The sequence below is a fragment of the Bufo bufo genome, chromosome 9 (assembly GCF_905171765.1).
Source record: "Bufo bufo chromosome 9, aBufBuf1.1, whole genome shotgun sequence".
NCBI classification, from domain to species: Eukaryota; Metazoa; Chordata; class Amphibia; order Anura; family Bufonidae; genus Bufo; species Bufo bufo.
Window position 1 is genome coordinate 164,620,744 of NC_053397.1, and position 20,288 is coordinate 164,641,031.

Here is a 20,288-nt window from a genome sequence, read left to right on the forward strand (position 1 = left end):
GGAAGGGAACTTCTACAGGGACTACATCACGAAGTGACAGCCCCACGCGTCTCCTGTGACCTAAACACGTACGACCCCTTTAAATCTGGGGCGACACAAGTGTCCCTCCTGCCGCTCCGTGACCACGCTTCCGCTCTATGGTCATGAACCCGTCAGCTTGGACCAATCAGAGGGCAGTGACCCGCTCGGTGGGCGGGGCTGGCGGCGGTGGGCCGGACGTAGCGGGTCTAGTTGTGTCTGTCGCTAGCAGCAGGGCGCAGACTGTGACACGCCGGGAGTGCGGTCCATGCTGGACACAGGCGACACCTGACCCTGCGGCACCAGACGCGTCCCGACCACCTCCCGACCGCCCGTGTGCTCCGGGGAGCTCAGCCAGCGCCGGCCCCCAGTCAGTGCTCCGGGGATGGAAGCGGAGAAGATGGACGAGAATGAATGGAGTTACCACGGGGAGGGGAACAAAAGCCTGGTGGTGGCTCACTCACAGGTGAGGGTGGACTGGGGCCTGGAGGGGGAGGGGTGCTCAGGGTGGTCCTAGTGTGTCAGGTGTCTGTGAGCTGTGTAAACAATGCTGTCTTCTTCCTGCTGGAGCTCCCCTTTAAGCTCTCTCCTCTGTCCTATAGGCCGTAATGCAGTCCAGTGTTTACATAGCCCTGCATAGGAGAAGAGGCGAGGATCTGATGGGGGAACTTATAGACGTCCTCCTCTGGAGTATGATGATAGGTCGCTGGGCTGTGCAGGGAAGGGGCCCCGCTGTCCTCCTAGTCTGTCCGTGGACTGAGCCAGTGGCCCCGCTGTCCTAGTCTGTCCGTGGACTGAGCCAGTACTGAGGCGGACTTCTCTCCTGGTGCCCGTTCAGACATGGCTGGTGTGTTGCACGCGTTTCTGCTGCTGTTTTTATGCGGAATCCCATTCAGATGTACAGAGCCACGTAAATATATCTGAGATTCTCACGTAGGTCCCACCGCTGGGACCGTTCTCTAGAACCGCTGGCTGTTCACTGGGCCATGCCGTGTGAGCTGAGAATACCCCTTTAATATCTCTGGGCGTGCTTACTGTACGGCGGCAGGCGCGGACTCGGTAAACACGCTGGGCAGCCACAAAGAAGTCAGATTCTTGGCGCTGGCACTAAGACCGGGCACCTGCTCTCACTCAGCACTGGATCAGTAAACAGCAGTTGAATGTAGAGGGCAGGAGCAGGTTGGAGCTGCTCCTGGATGAAGACGATGGGTGTGTATTGGGGAATTGCTGTGAGTCAGGGTCTCTGTAGGCATTCCCTGGTAATGATGTAGTGCTGTCATCATGCTGTACACCGTGTACCGCAATCTACGGTGAGGACACTTGGTTTTTGGTTTGTCCACACGAGACGGGGGGGATCTGTTGCAGATTTCGCTGTAAATTCGACATGATTTACATGCAGATTTTGTCCCTGATTTGTGGTGGTCCTGTGGATTGCAAAGGGTTAAATCCGCAGAAAGAATTGACATACTGTGGCTTTAAAGGGGTCGTCTCATCCCAGACACTGATGGCAGATCGTAAGGTTGTCCCATCTCTAGGACCCGCACCCTGAAGTGAAGAAGAGCGGCCACCTTCCATTCAGCGTTACGGGAATTCCGAAAATTTCCCAGCGCTTGCTCGGCTGTTTTCGGCAGTTCCATAGTGGGGTGTGGGTGCATGTGCGGTGTGTTCTCCATTCACTTCTATGGGACTTCTGAACCATAACTCCCAGGGGCCACACTGAGCGTGCACGGTGCATTCTCCTTCACTTTGGGGGGCCCATTCTAGAGATAGCAGTGGGTCCCACTTCTAGGAGCCGCTCCCATCTGACATTGACGGCATGTCCTAGCGATATGCCCCCATTGTCTGAGATGGGACAACCCCCCCCTCAAAACCTTCACCCTGCATTATTTACATTTGTTTATGTGCTGATCTGTCGGGGCTCGACCACACGGCAATGTCGTGACGCGGGTTTGAGGTGGTCACACGAGCTAAAGGGAACCTGTCACCTCCAAAAACCATCCCCAGCCGTCAGCAGCCTGTTCCCCACGATGACGCCTTTCTTCCTGAAGGCAGATGCAGCTAAAGCTCAGAAAACGTTCTTTCATCCCCTCCCGGCGCGCTTCTCCACACATGCTCGAAGTCAAGGGGACCGCGGCTTGAAGCAGGGAGGCCGCGGTGCGGAGAAGCGCGCCGGCAGGGGATGAAAGAACGTTTTCTGAGCTTTAGCCGCATCTGCCTTCAGGAAGAAAGGAGTCATCGTGGGGAACAGGCTGCTGGCGGCTTAGGAGGGTTTTTGGAGGTGACCGGTCCCCTTTAACTAACTAGGACCGCATTGTTTAGGTGGTCTTCACTGACCACATGTCAGGGGTGCACTCTGTTCTCTGGGGGTTATATGAAGCCCACTACATTGCAGGATGTTTGTATTCTCTCTGTGTACGTCAGGTGTTTGGGTTCTACGTAGGCGCAAAGGGTTTTTCAGATCCTTCCACATCATGGCGGACTGCCAGCATTTTTAAAAGCGGGTTTGCCAGGAATACGCTTTGAAGGTCCAGGTAGAGTGAATAACATTGTGACAGTGGCACATATCACAGTGTGGCATATATTAGGCAGCAAGTAGAGTGTTAATGTGGTGGAAGCAGGAAAACGGGCAAGCGTAAGGATCTGAGTCACTGTGATGGCTCAACGACTGGGTCAGAGCATCTCCAGAAAGGCAAGTGATGGTGGTACTGCGGAGCTCTGAGCAGTGGTCTCTGCTGGGAAACCTTGGTCCTGGCATTCATGTGGATGTTACTGTGAACCGTGTCCTGTCCCTTCATGGCAGACGTATTCCCTAATGGCCGTGGCTTCTTTCAGCAGGACGTTCCACCCAGACGCATTCGGAAGGGTTCAAGGTGATGACTTGACCGTCCAAATCCCTCGATCTCTTTCACTTGAGCTAGGGATGTGCTAGAAAAACAAGTCTGATCCATGGAGGCCCAACTCGCATCTTAGAGGACTTAAAGGGGTTGTGTCATTTCACATAGTGGCATTTGTAATGTAGAGAAAGTGAATACAAGGCACTTACTAATGTATTGTGATTATCAATATTGCTTCCTTTCCTGGCTGGATTCAGTTTTCCATCACATTATACACTGTTCGTTTCCATGGTAACGAACAACTTTCCATCCAGCTGCGGTGGCCGGGCTTGCACACTATAGGAACACACTATATAGGTGTTTGTAACCATGGGAATGAGCATTGCTAATGTGATGGAAAACTGAATCCAGCCAGGAAAGGAAGCAATATTGATAATCACAATACATTAGTAATCGCCTTGTATTAACCTTGTCTACTTAATAAATGCCATTAGCTGAAGTCGGACAACCCCTTTAAATCCAAAAGATAGGTAATCAGTATTTAACTCTGTTCACCCTGGAGACCTTTTCTGCAGACCTGGCCAGACCCGCTGTGGGAATCGTACTTACCTGATCTTTGCCGCTGTGTTCTGGCTCCATCGCTCCTCCTCGGTTCTCCGGTTTGGCTGCTGTACCCAATGACTGGCCGCAGTGGTGACGAGTCACCCATGTGTCAGGTCTCTGGGTCACGTGACACATGGGCGCTGCTAATGTTTTACTACCAGATACCACAGCGCACCATCGGAGGTCTTGTGGAGTCCATGCTTTCATGGGTCAGATTTGTTTTAGCGCCACGAGGGGGGGGGGGCTACACAATTTTGCAGATGGTTTCAATGTTATGGCTGATGAAGGCATTCCATCTTCAGAGACACACACGAAAAATTGGTGGTTGTGGACTGCTACAGCGTGAATGGACTGTTTGGCCTTACCCTGTAGCCGTCCTACATTGTATGCAGCACTTGGGTTTTATGTATCCGGTCTATACTGTTAGCATGGAGCTCTGAAACCTTGAGCTGCCCATAGTTTTATATCCGCTACCTATTGTCTGACCTGGAAGTATTTTTCAGGTGTCTGCGGTACCATTATTTTCTTACTGTCTCCGCCATTAAAGGGGCGCCTGGTTATTCTTGGATCATTGCAGAATAATTCGGGCGCACAAGACGTATCTTTTCTACACGGCCACAAACCGTCTTTTTCAAAATTGCACAATATGTAAATTGCATGTGTGTGTCCTAACCTGCATTCCATGTCATTCGCGATATTTAGGGTGCACTACCAATGAAATCAGAACATATCTCAGCTATTCCACATGTCAAAAGTAGAAACGGCTCGGCAGCCAGACTACGTTTTGCTACAGTCCATGGAGCTGATGCTTCATTAGTTGTTCAGAGTATTGAACGAGTCAAAGGGCTTGTGCACCTTTTGGGGAGAGGTTTGGCAAACAACCCCCCCCCCCCCCCCCCCCCTTCTTGGGCAGACCTGCTTCCTGGCACTTGTACCCGGCTCCTTCTCTCCCCTGCCTGGGCGGCTCTGCTGCGCTCTCAGAATGTAAACTGCTGTTGATGCCACTGCAGCCAATCCCTGGCCACAGTGGTGACCTGCTCCCCTTGCATCACTTGACCATTTGACACGACACAAGGGGAGCAGGTCACCAAGGCTGGAGAGATGGGGAGCAGGTAAATATGTGCTTCCCTTTGCAGGTTTGCCCAAAAGGGGGAAGGGAGGCAGAACTACCAAGGTAAGGATGACAACCCCTTTAATACCCCCTACAAGGAAGCTAAAATGTGCATCCTCTACTGTCTGAATATAAACATGGTTTAAAGGGGTTGTCAACAAATGGTATTTATCATGTAGAGAAAGTTAATACAAGGCACTTACTAATGTATTGGGATTGTCCATATTGCCTCCTTTGTTGGCTAGATTCATTTTTCCATTACATTATACACTGCTCATTTCCATGGTTACGACCACCTTGCAATCCATCGGTGGTGGTCGTGCTTGCACACTATAGGAAAAATCACTAGCCTAAGTGCGCTCCCACGGTCCCGGTGCTTGTTAGTTAGTGCCTTGTATTAAAGATGTTATCCAAGGCTGGAAATGGCCCCCCATACGCCTGGGCCCCTCACACTGATTCTAGTTACCTGGCTCCCCACTTCCCGCGCCGCTCCTGGTCCCTGCACCGCCGCTTCTCCCTGTGCACGGATTGGGGGGGGTGAAGCAGTCACCCGCGATGCTAGGGAGGCTCGTCCCTGTCACCGCCTGCCCTCTCCCCCGACACCGGATGTTTTCATCTGCGCATAGGGAGAAGCAGCAGCGGCCGTGCGGGGACAAGGAGCAGTGTTAAATTTTTGCCGTCTATGCATCTGCACACCTTGTAATGTCAGTTTGTTTTTTATTTTTTATTTTATTTGTTTGACAGAAAAAATACAAAATCATTTTCCAAACAACCCAATCTTCAACATTATCAAACTTCTCATTTTTACCCCAAAACTCCACTGCCAACCCTCCCCCTCGCTTGCGGTGCGTCTCCTATCCCCTCCGTCCACTAGGACGGAGCAGGGGTGACGGTGGGGTGAAAAGAAGAAGAATTAAAACTTCCTAATCCCCCATACCTTTTCCCATTTCTCCTCAATATTTCTTTGTTTAACTTTATATAAGATGTTTTCATATCTCTTAATCTTATTGACCAGATTTAACCATATATATACACTAGGAGCATTTCGTGAGAACCAACCCCGATTTTAAAAGTCTTGCCAAAAAAATGTATTTTAATCAGCAGGGTTCTTTTATACTTATCGCATTTAATTTGGGAAAAATCACCCAGAATCCAACATTCCATCGTATAAGGAATTACTATTTTCAGTTTTTGGGTAATAAGTGTAGCTATTGCCTCCCAATATTCTGTTAATTTTATACAAGACCAAAACATGTGTAAATAATCAGCCTCAAGTGAATCACATCGTGGACGATTAGATTAGACATACTCCTCAACCCACATTTATTAAGCCATACGTGTGTGACATGATGTAGTCTATGTATAATTTTGAATTGTACCAAAACAATTGACATTAATCTTAAGTTAGTCATTATTTTCCCCCAGTCATCTGGTTGGATCCTTAAAACAGATCCCCAAACCTTTTTGTCCGGGGGAATGTATACCATTTGTAACACAGTGAGATGTTTTGTCTGGTAAAACAGGTATTTTTCTCCCAGCATGAGCTGCTGGGCTGATTTACAGCCAGGTGAGGTCAAATACCGGACCGGATTTAAGTGCCGATCTGGGTTTTGGCAGCACCTGGCTGTCCTTAAATAGACAAAATGGAGGCTGTTGTGAAGGCCCTCATGGAGGCTAATCTGCAGCAGCGAGCGAAAAACCTGCAGCAACGCGAGGCTAATAAACAGCAGCAGGAGACTAACTAGTTGCTGCTACAACACGTGATGGCTTTGCAGACAGCAGGAGCAACCCCCAAGTGTCCATGATGCCCGGAAAGCAGTCCATGCCGCGATTCCAAAGATGACCCCCGCAGACAACATCGAAACCTACCTGGCGATGTACGAGAAAATGGCCATCAGGGAAAAGCTACCCCGTGACCAGTGGGGTGAGTTCGTCGCTCCGACGATCAAGCGGCTGACTATCAGAAAGTCAAGGGTGAGATTCTGGCAAGGTTACGAGTAAGGACTAACAAGTCCGAAACATATCAACCTAATTGTGGAGGGAGAAGCTGTCCATGTATGTGAATTGTGACCATTATGAATAAAGAAAACATCTAGGTTTTATCCTGAATGCTGGAATTTCTCTTTCTTCCTGTTTCAAGTGAGGACTGGTCCGGTCTGTTCCTTGCATGGGAAAAGATATGGTGAGCTGGAAAAACTTGTTTGTTTATACTGAGATTCTGGCAAGACTGGGGGTGAATGTGTTGGTCTGGGCCCAGCGGGTGCATCAGTGGGGGTATAACTTACTTCACCTTTTTCAAAAAATGGCTACAGCCTGATGTGCTGAGTCCCGGTGCTATGCTGGATCGTATGTTAGCCGATATGGTCTGGAGGGCTTTGCCATACCCTCTCCAGCACTGGATCGGTCAGGTGTCTCCTGGCAATGCCCTTGAGATGGTGGACCTGGTGGAATGCTATGAAGCTACCAGGAATCTAAAGGAGGGTTTTGTCAGGAGGGGGGTCTGCATACCCCGGGAAATCTCCACCCCAGGCCTGGAGATTTGAGCCAATAAAATCCGCCTGGGATGTACCCAGGGCAAACCTGGCTCCGATAGTCTGCAGGCAGTGTCAGGAGCCTGCCTATGTAAGGGCTGACTATCCCCATCGGGTTAAGCCCTAGGACACTAACTATGGCTACCGTCAGTCGCTATATGCCAGGAGGCTGTGTGCAACAGGTACCTCAGAGTCTCTAGATCTCTGTGCCAGGTGGAAGTGGGAGACACTCCGGCGGAGGCTCTGCTGGATTCAGGGAGTCTGGTGACCCTAGTAAGGGCTACCCTGGTGCGGTCCCCTGAGTATATTACCCGGAAAGTCGGGGTGATGTGCATCCACTGAGACTTAAGACTACTCCACCGCGTTGGTGTCTCTAACTACGGTGGCCAGTAGATGGACCCACGAGGTGGCTATCGCCACGAATCTACACAATGAACTCATAATAGGGAGAGACTTCCCGGCACTGTGGCACTAAGAGAGTGACCGATACCCATGAGATGGGGTAACCCTAGCAGAGTGGCCCGGCTCAGGGGGGAGACCAGAACCCTGGGAACCTGAGACCGAAGGGCCAGCAGTAGGGGTGACCGCCACTTCGGTGGAAGAGGGGGAGAGCACCCTGCTAAGTGTGATGGTGGAGGACTTGCCCGCCGGGTCCTGAACTGGCAGAACTCAATGTCTCCGGGGATAATTTTGGTGTTGCCCAACGTTGGGACCCAACCCTATCCCGCACCTGGGAAAATGTGTTAATAGTAGATGGTGAACCACAACGACCTGGGGCAGAGTCAATGTTTCCCCGTTTTGTGGTTCATCAGGATATGTTGTATCGGGTAAACAAAGTACGGAGTGAGCCTATTGAAAAGTTGGTGGTCCCCAAGGCTTATCGCAAGCTTGTGTTAGATCTAGCCCACCAACACGTTCTCGGGGGTCACCTGGGGCTGTAGAAAACTCAGGATCGTATTCTACAGCAGTTTTACTGGCCCAGCATATTCAAAGAAGTGGAACAGTTTTGTAAGTCTTGCCCGACCTGCCAGATAACTAGCCCCCAGCCACATTTCTGTAGTCCCCTAGTACCTCTCCCGATTATCGAAGTACTGTTTGACTGAAAAGCTATGGACCTCATAGGCCCAGTACCGAAGTCCGCCAGAGGGCATCAACACATCTTAGTCATTCTAGACTACGCCACTTGGTACCCAGACGCGGTGCCACTGCGACATAACTCGGCCGAACTCATAGTTAAGGAATTAATGGAGATGGTTTCTCGAGTAGGACTACCTGAAGAGGTTCTGACCGACCAAGGGACCCCTTTTATATCCACAAGGTGATGAGGGAACTCTAAGTTGCTGCATATAAAACTGCTACGGACGTCCGTTTACCATCCACAAACAGTTGGTCTGGTAGAAGCCATTAACCAAACAATAAAAAATATGTTGAAAAGGGTGGTGGCTAAAGATGGGAAGGACTGGGACCTTCTTCTGCCTTATCTCATGTTCGCAGTGCGAGAGGTACCTCAGGGATCTACTGGGTTCTCGCCCTTCAAACTGCTATATGGCAGACACCCTCTTGGTCTCTTGGACGTGGCCAAAGAGGCGTGGGAACAACAACCCACTCCACATTATAGTGTCATTGAGTACGTTATCCAGATGCAAGATCGGATAGAGAGAGTGTTGCCTCTTGTTAGGGAGCATATGGAGGCAGCTCAATGAGCCCAGCGTCAGGTATATAATCTGCAGGCTCGGGTATTGGTTCTGGTGCCGATATGGACAGTAAGTTCCTAGCTAGGCGGCAGGGGCCCTACGAGGTACTTGAGAAAATTGGAGATGTAAACTACAAGGTACACCAGCCAGGGCGGCGAAAGCCGAAGCAGGTTTACCATGTGAATTTACTCAAACCGTGGAAAGATATGGAAACCTGTACAGAAGACAGCCCGCAGCCGGGTTTTCTAGGAGAAGCGGTACCGGCCCCTCTGTCTGATGCAAGAGAGGCAGCTACCACAGTAAAAATTGCTGACAGTCTCAATTCTAAACAGACTTGGGAGGCCAGAGAGTTCGTTAGTCGGAACACTGATGTGTTCTCGGACCTCCCTGGACACACTTCCATAATCCAGCATGACATTGTCACTGAGCCTCAGGCAAAAGTCAGATTAAAACCATACTGGGTACCCGAGGCTTGGCGACAAGCCATATCGGAGGAGGTGCAGCTAATGTTGCAGATAGATTAAGGAGTCAAAAAGTGAGTCGGCCAGTCCTATAGTATTGATACCCAAGCCAAACGGGACGTTGCGGTTTTGTAACGACTTTTGAAAACTTAACGAGGTTTCCAAATTCAATGCGTATCCCATGCCCTGGGTGGATGAGCTCATCAAGAGGGTAGGACAAGCCTGGTATTTTTCTGTTTTGGACCTCACGAAAGGGTACTGGCAGGTTCCCTTAACGGAGGCTGCCAAAGAGAAAACTGCCTTCATTACGCCTGAGGGGCTGTATCGATATAAGGTATTAACCTTTGGTCTGCATGGTGACTCCGCCCCTTTTCAGCGACTAATGGACATCGTGCTTCGTCCACATCGTCTGTACGCTTCGGCTTACCTGGACGATGTTGTCATTTACAGTACCGACTGGGAAAGTCATCTACCCAAAGTGCAGGCTGTAGTGGACTCCCTTCGGAAAGCTGGTCTAACTGCTAACCCCCAAAAAAATGTGTGATGGGGTTAGAAGAGACCAAGTACCTGGGGTATATCACTGGACGTGGAGTCATCGAACCCTAAGTGAACAAAATAGAGGTGATACGGCATTGGCCCTGACCTGTCACCACTAGGCAAATAAAGTAATTCCTGGGAATAGTGGGCTATTGCATGAGATTTGTTCCCCACTTTGCTACTCTATGTGTGCCCTTGACAGGACTCTTGAAGGTATACACGTGAATGATTGTTTGCTGGGATGATCGGGCGGAAGGGGCTTTCTCCACTTTGAAATTGGCCCTGTGCGGGTCCCCGATTTTGGTGACTCCTGACTTCAAAAGGGAGTTTATAGTACAGACCGATGCCTCGGTGCTGTACTGTCTCAGGAAGTCAACGGGGAGGAGCATACCGCTGTCTTCCTCAGCCGTAAGCTCACCCCAGCCTAGACCAGGTATATTATAGTGGAGAGAGAGTGCCTGGCTATTAAGTGGACACTAGAATCTCTCCGCTATTATTTATTGGGGAGAAAATTCCGCCTGGTGACTGACCACTCCCCTCTCAAGTGGATGAGCCAGGCCAAGGACAGAAATGCCCGGGTCACCTGATGGTTTCTCTCCCTACGGAACTTTAAGTTTTCGGTGGAATTCAGGGCAGGCCGGTTACAAGGAAACGCGAATGCCCTGTCCCGGGTACACTGTCTGGCAGGTGTTCACCCCCTCAGGGTTTAACAAAGGTGTGTGTTTGTGTATGTGACACAGTGAGAGGTTTTGTCTGGCAAGGCAGGTATTTTTCTCCCAGCATGTGCTGCTGGGCTGATTTACAGCCAGGTGAGGTCAAATACCAGACCGGATTTTAAGTGCCGGTCCGGGTTTTGGCAGCACCTGGCTAACCCTAAATAGGCAGCTGGGCTCAGAAGCCGTGTCTCTGTGTTGGGATCTGGGAGCCTTGTGTCTGGATAAAGGCTTGCTACCTGTTTGGCGTGAAAACAGGTTGGTGCTGCTATCAGCAAGGACTCTTGGAGGCAGAGTTGCCGCATGGTGTGAATTACCACCAACACCGCAAGGTGACGTTTTGTTTGATTATGACTGTTTTGTCACTTGCCTAAAGTGTGTGAATAAAACACTGAACTGTTTGATCCAAAGAACTTGTTGCCTCTATACTGCATCCGCTAATCCTGTCTGCCAGAGAGAAACCCCACACATTATAAATTGCTTCTTGAATCACTATTTAAAGTTGAGAAATGGAGAACTTCTGCCCCAAATTTCCCATCAATTCATTCAAAGGTGAAAATCTGTAGCAAAAAAATTCCCCTTTACACTAAAAAGTGCCAAACTTAACTGTAAATATCTAAACCAAGATAAATTAATTATATGCTCTGTGTCAACGCCAAAAAAGGAAGTATATCTCCATTACTCACCACTTCTGCAACATACAGACTATTGTTTTTTTTGCCAATATTTATCTTCAGCTAAAACACCAACTCCTGTAAATAGTAATTATGCCAGAGAGGCGTGCAGTGGAGAGATCCCCTTACTCCCAACTAGGGCTGAAACGATTACTCGATTGAATCGAGTAATTTGACGCAAAAAAATCCTCGATGCAAATTTTGGGCATTAAGGATTCGTTTGTGTCATGTGGCCACAGAGCAGGAGTGAAGCACTTGCTATTACTTACCGCTCCGTGGTCACGCGTCGGTCCGCACCGTGCTGCACTTTCTTCCTGGCACATCGTCAGGTCATAGTGCACATAAGTGTGCACTATGACTCGACGCTGTGTGATGTCAGGACGACAGTGCAGCGCGCAAAGAAGAAGATGGAGGCGCCCCTACAGGAAATTTAAGTACTGTTGCTGGGGACATGGCTAGGCGGGGCAGTTGATGGCACGGGGGGGGGGGGGGGCAGCTGAAGGCACAGGGGGAGAGCGGAGCTGATGGCAATAGGGGTTAGTGGAACTGATAGCACTGGGGGGAAAAGAGCTGATGGCACTGGGGGAACTGATGCACTTGGGCTGATCGCACAGGGGGGAACAAAGGGTGTTGGGGACTGATGGCAGGGGGTCTGAGTTTTTATAAAGAAAAACAGTCTATTAATTAATTTTTTTTTCTTATTAGATTACTCGATTAATTGATAGAATACTTGTAACGGACCGTTTCAGCAGACAAGGGGTTAAAATCCGTTTAGGCGATGTGCCCCTTTCTGAGAGACAGGCCCAGCTACTGCAGAACACCAAGCTCCCGAACTGGATACAAAATAGCACTCCAAACTGGAACCTCACAAATAGCTGCTAGCAGACCAACAGGAATCAGCTTACACTCCTGGCAATCAGTCTCTAACAGCATACAGCGGATCCCCCCCAATAACGAGACAAGGCTCCGTGTTGAGGGTCAAGCAGTGGTCTGAGGTGCTGGCACACCCAGCCTGGTTTTTATTACAGTTGTTGCAATTACAGGTCCGCCCACAGGGAGGTATAAAACAACCAAGCCCATCTGGTGTACACGCCCCTAGGGGACCAGAAGGAAGCCTGTGACATAGGACAGATATGCAGCACTGTAGGATACACAGAGACAATACATCCCCACAATGCATCATGGTTTCCTCCTCTCTGCCCTGGAGACACCCGAGGCGTAATCCAATTATCTCTCAAAACAAAGAGAAGTCACCAATACACATGTGCAGACAACAGGACAGACATCACCCTTTAAACACACAATGGGACATTGGCACAATAGAAACACTCCCAGCATTTTCCTCCCAAGCTGACAAGTTACACTTATTATAAATTGTTACAACTTTGTGAGTTTACATTGGCCATACATATAACTTACATCAATTTAAACAGTATAACTTGGGGACAAACCTATCCAAAATTCCCTTGAATAGGTTCAGGGGTTTAAAAGTTAGTATATGGCCCATAATCCTGGGGCAAGAGGCCAGCAGCCAGGCCTCTCCAAAACCCAGTGGCGAGGTTGGTTTCGCCACAATACTCTATTTGTAAAATAATTGTTTACTGCAGCCCTACTTCCAACCACCCACTAATAGTGCTCTACGCCTTAATAATTAACTTTCTAGATTCTCTATAGTCCTGTTGAACTCTGGATAGTGACCCAGACTCTAATAATGTAAACATATTATTATCATATATAGATCTACTCAATAAATTCCTACAGAGTGGACTTTCCTCCCATTGGTTATAAAGCCATAGCTGTGAAGCTATAAAATAAACTTAAAGGAAACCTGTCACCTGGATTTTGTGCATGGAGCTGGGGACATGGGCTGCTAGATGGCCGCTAGCACATCTGCAATACCCAGTCCCCACAGCTCTCTGTGCTTTTATTGTGTTAAAAAATCGTTTTGATCCATATGCAAATGAACCTGATATGAGACCTGTGTCCGGAGACGAGTCCAGCGGAAAGGAGTCCAGCACCGCCCCGCGTCCTCCGAATCTCCTCCTTGCTGGCTGACGTCACAGAGCTGGAGCGCCGAAATCTCGCGATGCGCGAGCTAGCATCATGTTAATTCCCTGTGCTGGCATCAGCACAGGGAACGAACTACGCATGCGCTAGCTCGCTCATCGCGAGATTTCGGCGCTCCAGCTCTGTGACGTCAGCCAGCAAGGAGGAGATTCGGAGGACGCGGGGCGGTGCTGGACTCCTTTCCGCTGGACTCATCTCCGGACACATATATCAGGTTCATTTGCATATGGATCAAAACGATTTTTTAACACAATAAAAGCACAGAGAGCTGTGGGGACTGGGTATTGCAGATGTGCTAGCGGCCATCTAGCAGCCCATGTCCCCAGCTCCATGCACAAAATCCAGGTGACAGGTTCCCTTTAAAATAGGGAAGGTTCAGCCCTCCCTGTTCCATCGGCTTATAAAGGTATTCCAATTTAAGCCTCACCAGCTTTCTTTCCCACAACAGATCGTTAATAATTCTCCCAATTAACTTAAAGAATTTATCCTCAATCCACAATGGGGAATTCCTAAGAATATAGGGGAGTTGGAGTAATATCACCATCTTAACCAGGGATATCCTATCGGCTCTAGACAAAGTAAGTCAAAGCCATACCGTCACTTTAGACCTTAACTTGCTTATCAATGGAATCAGATTTAGGTGCAAAAAATCTTCAATTCTAGGGGATATAATCATGCCCAAATATTCAAATGAATCAGAAATCCTAAGTAAACTCAAGGGCCCCTCAATAGAATATTCAGGTCTATCCACCGGCATAATTGTTGTCTTTGACCAGTTGATGTCAAAGCCTGAGACTGCACCAAAGGTGTTTAACTATTTGAATGAGTTCGGGAAGTGAGGTATTAGTATGCTTTTATAAAAAAACTTCATCCGCATATAGAGATGCAGTCCTCTATTCCTGACATCCCAAACCCCTCAATCCCGGAATCCTGCCTAATTCTAGCAGCAAGGGGCTCAATATAAAGATCAAATAATAATGGAGAGGGTGGACAACCCTGACTGGTACCTCTACTCAAGGAGAAGCTCTCCGTCAAGCTTCCATTAATATTCAATCTTGCAATAGAGGATTTATACAATAACTTAATCAAATGTATAAATCTATTACCAAATCCCATCTTCCCCAAAACCTTCCAAAGGAATCCCCACTCCACCCTTTCAAACGCCTTAGATGCGTCTAAAGACAGAATGGAGTCAGTACCCTTATTAGGAATAAACCCATTTTGATCATAGTGTATAATTGATGTAATTACCTTGGATAGCCTTGTAGCCAGAATTTTTGTGAGAAGCTTCATATCTGTATTCAGTAAGAAAATAGGCCTATATGACCCCATATCTAGGGAGTCCTTCCCCTTTTTCAGTATTAATATTATTACAGCCTCTATCATTGACACTGGAAGGCTATCCTTCCCAGATGATCCTAAAAAAACCCTCAATAAACGAGGGAGGATAATCTCCCCATACTTACAATAGAATTCATATGGGAGTGCATCTGACTCGGGGAAGAATTCCCCGACTATGCCTTCAGTGCAGCCTCTAGTTCCTCCAGAGAGAGATCTAAATCCAGAAGCTCCCTCTGAGCATCGGTAAGAACTGGGAGAGAAATAGAGTCCAAATATGAATTCATCTCTTCCTCTGATTTTACCTTATCTGATTTATATAATGACCGAATGCTAACTATCTCTTTTTATTTTGTTATTGATTAGAGATCACCCTCGCCAGAAGTTTTCCTGGTCTCCCCACTTCAGAAAAATATTTTTGTTCCTTTTTAAAATAGTCTCTGCTGGGCCTTTTCCAAGAGAGAGTCAGCATTCACCTGGCTTGCTATCTGCATAGTTTACTTATTTCCTGGTGTTTTGTTCCTAGAGAACTCATTCATGGCGACTAACACTGTTTCTTTTCACTCCTTCCTTCTTACCGTGTCCCCTTTTTTTAGATTTGAAATATTATTAACAAAAATTGCCCTCATAAAGGCCTTAAATGTGTCCCATACCAGTTAGACTTCTAGCTGTGTTCTCATTACTATCCTAAAAACGCCCCATCTCCTGTTTCACCAATTCAGGAGTATCCTTATCCATTATAAAAATCCAAAGGGGGTTCAGTCTAAATAGGTCTTACTTTATACTCATTGCCCCCATGGTTAATTCAATAAATAAGGGTACATGGTCCGATAACGACCTGGCCTCGTATTTCATTGATTTTAATAAATGTAAGATGGTTTTTATTTATCAAGGCCAAGTCTATCATAGACATGGAGTTTCCAGATTTACTTATACAGGAGTAAGCTCTTTTCCCTTTTCCAATCCATCCCCATACATCCACATAACCTGCTTCCAAACAAAAGCGTGCCAAAGGGGACCCTTGGGCTTGAGTGTAACTATCTCCCCCCAAAGAAATCCTATCTGTTTCTGGGTTCATGACACAGTTAAAGTCCCCAATCACTAGAGAGGGACATTTAGGCCACTAATCCACTAATAAACTAGTAAGTACATCTAAAGAAAAGGGGGGCGGCATATAAACAAAAGCCAAGATACAGAATCTTCCCGACAGTTTCCCCATAGAGAAAAACAAACCTCCCCTGCTTATCTATAGAGGATGCCTCGCAGACAAAATCAATCCCCCTATGAATCAAAACTGTAACCTCTGGAGTAGAGTTGTTGCGATACCAAATTTTTGATTCGGTTTCGATACCATGAAAAAGTATTGCGATACTCGATACCATTCGATACCACGCGAAAAAAATAAACAAAAAAAGCCACGTGCATTCCTCATTTTTAAAAATGGCGAATCGCGCAGTTTTTATTTTATTTTTTCTGTTCCGGCATTCACCACCTAGATTTTTTTTTTATATTTTAATAGTTTGGACTTTTCTGACGTGGCGATGTAATATGTTTATTTATATATTTTATATGTGAAATTGGGAAAAGGGGGGTGATTTATACTTCATATTTTAGTGTTTGTTTTTTTTCACTTTTTATTTAATAACTATTTCCCCCCTTAGGGGCGAGAACCTGGGATCTTTCATCCCTTTTCCTATTCACCCTGATAGATCTCTATCAGGGTGAATAGGACTCCACACTGTCCCTGCTGCTCTGTGCTTTGTGCACACAGCATCAGGGATGTTACCATGGCAACCAGGGCTTCTGTAGCGTCCTGGCTGCCATGGTAACCGATCGGAGCCCCAGGCTTACACAGCTGGGGCTCCGATCAGAAGCTGCCACTGCACCACCAATGAGGGGGAGTGGAGAGGTCCCTGTGGCCACTGCCACCAATGATTTTAATACTAGAGGGTTGAGAGGGGCCGGCGCACTGTGCCACCAATGATTTTAATGGGATGGGGGGATTGAGGGGGGGGGGGGCACACTGCACCACCAATGATTTTGGACCACCGCTGATCGCAGCTCCCTGTCAGGGGCAGGGTGCCGGCAATGCGATTCTGCTGCCGGCACCCGCCTCCTGTATGTGTTAAAGACTGACTACTGTATATGAGTCCAGACTTTCACTATTAGGCCACACAGAGCGGCGCCCAGCGATGTCTCAGCACTCACCATTTAGTCCTGGGCGCCGCTCCGTTCGCCCGCAGTGCCTAGGGTTGCCACCTTTTCTTCAAGCCAAACCCGAACAGAAGGGAGGGAGGGCCCTTTCCAGGCCCCACCCATGTCCCACCTCCAGCCACACCCATGCCCCGCCTCCAACCACGCCCATGTCCCACCTCCACCCCTGATTGCTGTCGCACCGCAATCGTTACGCCCCTGATCCCACGCCTGCGCCGTACTGTTTAGTATTCGACGCAGACGCAGGATTTACGGGACGAAGAGGAGAACTCGGACGTCAATCAACTAAACATGGGCGTGCCACTGCCAAAGGTGAATGGACGGAGCCTCTAGGTGCTGCAGCAACGCCCTCATAGCACCTAGAGGCTCATTAGCATATCATGTCTTTATTTTAAAGGGCTTCTGTCACCCCACTAAAGTGATTTTTTTTTTGGGGCTAGTTAAATTAGTTATATTGCGATATATGAAAATATAATGGTGTTACTTACTTTGATCCAGCAGTTTATTAAAAAAATGAAGTTTTATAATATGTAAATTCGGTCTCTACCAGCAAGTAGGGCGGCTACTTGCTGGTAGCTGCTGCAGAAATCTGCCCCCTCGTCGTGTTGATTGACAGGGCCAGCCGGCATTTCAAAAATCGCGCGCCTGTGTGGATTCGGCGCAGGCGCTCTGAGATGAGGAGGCTCGTCTCCTCAGAACTCCCTCAGTGCGCCTGCGCCGATGACGTCTTCTATTTTGGTGATGTCATCGGCGCAAGCGCACTGAGGGAGTTCTGAGGAGACGAGCCTCCTCATCTCAGAGCGCCTGCGCCGAATCAACACAGGCGCGCGATTTTTGAAATGCCGACAGGGCCAGCCGGAGGAGGAGATCCCGGCTGGCCCTGTCAATCAACACGACGAGGGGGCGGTTTTCTGCAGCAGCTACCAGCAAGTAGCCGCCCTACTTGCTGGTAGAGACCGAATTTACATATGATAAAACTTCATTTTTTGAATAAACTGCTGGATCAAAGTAAGTAACACCATTATATTTTCATATATCGCAATATAACTAATTTAACTGGCCCCAAAAAAAAACAACACTTTAGTGGGGTGACAGAAGCCCTTTAAGAGAACGGCAGCAGGCAGGGAGTTATAAAACACACTGTTATGCACTGCTGACATCAGCCCATCGCTAATGTCAATCAGCTACATAACATAAATGTTTTTTCTGATTGACAGATTCAGAAACCTGAGGCTGTTTAAACACTGTTACAAACATGCTTCAAATGTTTTATATTTATACCTTTTTAGAAGTAAAGTAAGTGATTACCTAGTGTCACAGTCAGACTCAGTCTTGGTCATGTTGAAAAACTAGCAGGGCACAGCGGGCACAGTCTGGGCTGGGCACTAGTTGGGCAGGCTGCTGGAGCCTGGAGCTGCTGGAAGAATGATTTCAAATCTCCCTCCCTGCCTCTCTCTCTGATGTCACTTCCTGTGGACTTGACTTAGTTCCTTATCAGAGAGAAGGAGGGAGGGACTGAGAGGCAGAGGAGGAGCGAGGAGACTGGAGACTACTAAACAGTGAGTGAGCTGCTGCGGCTGCGCTGCCTGCCTGGCAGCCGCATCACTGTAGTGATTGTAGACTGGAGGAGGAGGGGGACTGGGGGAGGGAGCGCTCCGCTCAGCTGATCATCAGTGACAGTGCAGTGCACTCAGACAGCAGCAGCTTAAATATGCGATCGGACGGACTCCACACTGACTGTCTGCAGTTTCAATGAATAGAATAGAATAATCCTGTGTCCGGGTCTAAGAAAGGCTTGTACCCGGGCACAGGATTGCAAACCCGGACTGTCCGGGTCAATCCCGGACGGGTGGCAACCCTAGCAGTGCCCCATTACTGTCTCCTCTCCTGCTCCACATGCTGCTGATTACTATCGGAGCGATGGGAGGAGACATCAGCTTCACTAGTGGGCGTTCCTTCTCCCTGGCTGTAGCGCTGTCCAATCGCAGCGCAGGGAAAAGGAACGCCCACTAGTGAAGCTGATGTCTCCTCCCATCGCTCCGATAGTAATCCTATCATTGGTGGCGCAGTGCGCCCGCCCCTCCTCCGCCCCTCTCTTCTCATTGCCGCCCCTCCTCCACCCCCTCTCTTCTCATTGCCGCCCCTCCTCCGCCCCTCTCTTCTCATTGCCGCCCCTCCTCCGCCCCTCCTCCGCCCCTCTCTTCTCATTGGTGGCAGCGGCAGCAGCACAGGGGGAGGGAGGACAGCTTCCTTCTCCCCGTGCTGCTGAGAGAGAACATGAGCGCGCCGATAGCAGCGCGCTCATGTTCAGAGATACTAGACTGCGCAGCAGCGCAGCCCAGTATCGAAAAAACGGAAATCCCGGTATCGTATCGATACCGGGACAAAAGTATCGATTGGGTATCGAAATTTCGATACCCGCAACAACCCTACTCTGGAGTAGCTAGTAAAGGTAGTGGTTAATGGTAAATCTTCACAGCCAGAGTTGCAAAACCGCAGTAGCATGTGTCTCGACCAGTAAACGCTGGTAGATGTTACTTAACTTGGTCAAAAACCGCCTGTCTTTAATCTTATCCCCAAGACCTTGCACATTCCAAGTAAAAATTGTAACTGCCATCAGACCCGCCAACAAATTCCCATAATATAGATATAATCCAAACCTCCAACCCCACCATCTTAGGAGACTCATCGCAACTCCCCCCCCCCCCCCCCCCCCACTTCATGATCTGCCACATCACTCACCCAAGACCACCGCTCCCGCTCTCCCCCTTCCCACCGACATCTAAAGTAGAAAAAGGGAACATCAAAAGGAAAAGTGATCATAAAGAAACTACCTAAATATTATTCCGATCCAGCCAGTCTATAGTCCGAGGTATTAAAAAAATGGGTTTCACCATTAAAAATGATTCTCAGTTTAGCTGGATAGACAAATGAATATCTAACGTCTCTTTTCCTAGATCTCTTTAGAGAAATCCGGGGAAGGAAAAAAGCTATTTACTTCCATTATATACGATAGGAGGACACTCCCTTACACTTCTCCAAACCGTGTCTGTTTCGTGACTTCAAAATCTTCACCAAAAGTATCTGTGGCTGCCTCCCAGGGATAGATTTGCCCCCTGGCCCCTGGTGTGCCCTTTCCACCAGAAACAGAGGAGAGAAATGTTCCTTCCCAAACCTTTGCTGAATTAAGGTCTGTATCAATTTGGCAAGATTTCTTTCCTCAGAGCCTTCAACTAGACCCCAAATTCTCAAGTTGCATCTCCTAGACCTGTCCTCCAGATCCACCATCTTCTTTTTAAGAATGTTTACCTCCATTCTCAATGTGGAATTTACAGATTTCGATATTTTAGCTTCATTCTCCAAAGCCCCCACAGTTTTTTCTATAGTTGTAACTCTGTCCCAGATCTTTGTAACATCGTCCCTTATCAGAGCCACATCTGTCTAATCACCCCGAGCTGCGTTGAGATATTTTGTATTAAATCTCCATTTATTT

The 20,288-nt window shown here is 48.3% G+C and overlaps 1 protein-coding gene across 2 annotated transcripts in view; it reads left to right on the top strand.

Annotated features, from left to right (window-relative positions):
* Positions 1–217: 217 nt before the first annotated feature.
* IPPK (inositol-pentakisphosphate 2-kinase) overlaps positions 218–20,288 on the top strand; it is a 132,988-nt gene continuing 112,917 nt past the window's right edge. For both annotated transcript variants that reach the window (XM_040407391.1, XM_040407392.1), the window contains exon 1: positions 218–484. In XM_040407391.1, the coding sequence (XP_040263325.1) occupies positions 404–484 (81 nt within the window). In that variant the 5' untranslated portion in view covers positions 218–403. The remainder of the gene's footprint in view (positions 485–20,288) is intronic.